The following is a 3,250-nucleotide window of genomic DNA, read 5'->3' as shown; positions in this document are numbered from 1 at the left end:
CTCCAGGGCCCACCCTCGGCCAGGGGAGGGCTCCCAGCGCCACCGGCCACGCAACGGCAGCCAGTGGTGGGCTCTGCCCATGGGCACGGGAGCCGCCGGATCCGTGGTTCACTTGCCCCGGCTTCCCTCCTGGCAGAGCCCCACGCGAGAGCAGCTCAGCTCGCGGCACCTCCCGTGTGCGGCGTCCTCGGGCACCGCGCTCCTGAACGTGGTCACGCCACACACGGCGCCTCGGTGGCCGGGGCCTGGCCTCAGGAGCCTGGGCTGGTGGCACCTGCCAGGCGCCGGCTCCAGCCTCCTCTCCGTCCACGGGGAGTGAAATGCCCGTTTCCAAAGGCCGGTCCTCGTGTCGAGGGGTCGGAGGGCACGTGCTACCCCGTGAGCCGGAGCGTCCCCTCCGTGGCGGTGTCAGAGCCGTCCAGCTGGTCGGCGGCACGCGGCCACGGTTCACAGAGCGATTCTGCAGCCGAAAGCGAGACGCGGCGATTCCCACAGGGGCACCGGGCACCGCTCCTGCCGGGGGTTTTCTGGGAAAACACCCGTGCGAGGTCCCAGGAGCCGTGCGTTGTCAGCAGGTGCCAACAGGGGCCTCCTCCTGCTCCTCGCAGCAGGTGGACAGGCCGCAGGCGAGGGGAGGAGCCCGGCAGCCACGAGACCCAACCAGCCCAGGGCCCTGCGCCCGGGCGGCCCCCACGCGGGGAGAGCCAGGCAGGGAGCCCTCCTGAGACGGCACAGCCGACCCGTCCGCACGTGTGCAGACACACGGAGGTGCTGGAGGAGGGTGGAGAGGAAGGTCTTTCAACGACACTTCGTGTCTTTACTGATGGCACAGAGGTCTGCTCTCCGAGCACAACCCTCAGCGCTGACACTTCAGCGAAGACGCTGCGGCCGGAGGGGCGCTCGCTTGTCTTCGATCTCGCTTCCCGGCTTTCCCAGAGCCGCTCTGGTTCCAGCTCCGTTTGTTCCTACCCGTTTACGGCTCATCGGATTTCCGAGCGACCGACCTGCTGCCTCCCACCTCGTCTCGTTTTAACGCGGCCGCAGGTGCAGCGTGGCTGCCGACATGTGGTCAGTGTCCGTCTTCGTAGCTGAGGAGCAGAAGCCGCCCAGTCGCCCCCGGCCCCCGCTGTTCCCCGGCCGGGGTTCCGGCGCCACACAGCCCACGCCATCCGGAAACCGTGCACGGAAAATTCTACACACACAGTTCACCCGTTTTAAATCGGGCCCTGTGAGCCCGGCCGTGCGGCTCGGTGGTTGAATGTCAACCTGTGAACCAGGTCAGGGCCCGTGCTGGGGTTCTGGTCTCCATCCCGTGGGGGGCGTGCAGGAGGCCGCAGATCCATGATTCTCCCGCATCATGGATGTCTCTCTCCCTCTCCCTTCCTCTCCCTTTAAAATCGATTTTGAATGTCGTGCGCTGTTCCGAGGAGCGCGACGGAGTCTCTCGCTGTCCCTCTGTCCACTCGGGCTGGGACGCGCCCGTCTGCCCGGCGTCTCCACGCTGTGGGCGCTCCCCCCTGCCGTGACTCACAGTCGTCCCGGCGTCAGGTCCACCGTCAGGCAGTGCAGGCTGTGTCCCGCCACCTGGTCCTCCTCCTCGGTGCTCCAGGGCGGCCACGCGGGCGCTCGGATGGGGAAACTCCTCGCGAGAAGGTGAGCTGCGGCCGTGGTGACGTCCCCGCTGCCCGGCCGCGTTGCTGATGTGAGGCGGCGGCTGAGACCGAGAGAATAAGCTGGGACTGGGTGGATTTTCCTGTGCCTGGCTGAGGCCACAGAGAGAGATCCAGAGGCAAGCTGAGCCTTTATTTTATAGCCAGAGGTAAAGAAGGTAGTGGTCACCATGGTTATACCGTTCTTGTGAGTTTCACTTGTTTTGGCAGCACTTGCTGCACCTCCCACAGCCCATTAGCTACCTAGGAAGGATCTGGAAAGCGTCATAAGGTCAAGCCTAATTATGCTAAGAGGACTGTGCCCTAAGCTGGGAATTGTTTGTGACTTTGCCCACAGGTCAGTCCGCCGTCCGAGGACAACACTCCATCGGCAGTGTCCTCGCTCCGCTGGGTCACGGGCCGTGCGGGCGCTTCTCCCACTGTCCTTGCAGCACGGCGCCCACAGGTCTGTGCATGGCGCCCCCGGGTCTGTGCACGGCGTCCCCGGGTCTGTGCACAGCACCCCCGGGGCCGCCTCTCAGGGCGAGGGCCTCACCAGTGGGGGCCCAAGACGGGTGTTTGCTCAAAAAAAGAATAAACTGAGAAGAGAGAGGAGAGCTCTAAAAAGGGGTGCAGTCAGGGTGCCATAATGCATTCAAGGAGGAGAAACAGAATTCGACCATTTGACTTTATGAAAAGGCTAGCTTATTTTTTTCAGAAGGCTATGAATTTACAGACAAGTGAAGTGGGGAGTGGCTGGAGAAAAAGTGGAGTTTTAAAAGGACAGGATCCAAGTTAGAAGGAAATTAGACCAACAGGCCCCCTTGCCACCCATTTCCTGTTGGCACAGCCAGCGCGAGCCAGCGCGAGCCAGTGCGACCCAGCGCGAGCAGGAGCCGGGGGAGCCGGCCGAGTCCCTCCCAGCACGGTCACAGGGGCTGCCGGTCCTGTGGCCGAGGCTGTGGCCGCCCTGTCCCGGGTTCTGGGATCTGGCCCGGCTCCCCGTTGGCAGTGGGAACGGGCATCCCTGCCCCACAGCCCCGCCTGCCTAGAGCCCGGCTTCCCGGTGTGGCGTGAGCTCAGGGCTGGGCCAACGCCTTGCAGTCCGCGGTCTCCCCACAGGCCTGGTCAGGGTCAGGCCTCACACAGCTGGGTTTGCTGAGAACAGCCAGAACTCAGCGTGCAGGTTGGAGAACAAACCAACGGGCAAACCCCCAGGGACAGAAAGGAGACCAGTGGTGGCCGGAATGCCTTAGGGGACGGGGAGCTCACTACTCACCAACCAGTAAACTCTGACCTCAGGGCTCATGGAGCCGTCCCTCTAGCCCTGCTGTGCTGCCTCCCCTCATCCAGCCAGGACCGCCCACCTGACGCCCGCTCCCAAGGGGCTCCTCCGCGCCCCCCCACCCCCCGGGAGCAGGAAGGGCCCATCTTGCCTGCGAGGCCCAGAGGTAGTCCAGCCGCAGCTTGACGTCCACCTGCCGGGCGTGCAGGGCCAGCGTGCAGGAGAACAGCAGGACGGCCAGGACGGGCTCGAAGCTGCGCCCGGAGGTGGTGCCCCTGGTGCGAGGAGGAGGAACCCAGTCAGCGCAGACCTGGGC

At 64.9% G+C, this 3,250-nt stretch overlaps 1 protein-coding gene across 1 annotated transcript in view; it reads right to left on the bottom strand.

Moving 5' to 3' along the window:
- The window catches only part of ADCY1 (adenylate cyclase 1 (brain)), a 64,454-nt gene that overhangs the window by 43,760 nt on the left and 17,444 nt on the right, over nucleotides 1-3,250 (bottom strand). Inside the window, exons 8-9 of the mRNA XM_015568211.1 lie at nucleotides 2,976-3,209; nucleotides 1,532-1,714 (exon numbers count right to left, since the gene is read on the bottom strand). Of these exons, the coding sequence (XP_015423697.1) occupies nucleotides 1,532-1,714; nucleotides 2,976-3,209 (417 nt within the window). The remainder of the gene's footprint in view (nucleotides 1-1,531; nucleotides 1,715-2,975; nucleotides 3,210-3,250) is intronic.

Source organism: Myotis davidii, unplaced genomic scaffold (genome assembly GCF_000327345.1).
Source record: "Myotis davidii unplaced genomic scaffold, ASM32734v1 scaffold1364, whole genome shotgun sequence".
Lineage (NCBI taxonomy): Eukaryota > Metazoa > Chordata > Mammalia > Chiroptera > Vespertilionidae > Myotis > Myotis davidii.
The sequence above is the reverse complement of the archived record's forward strand: the minus strand, read 5'-3'. Positions and strand labels throughout refer to the sequence as shown.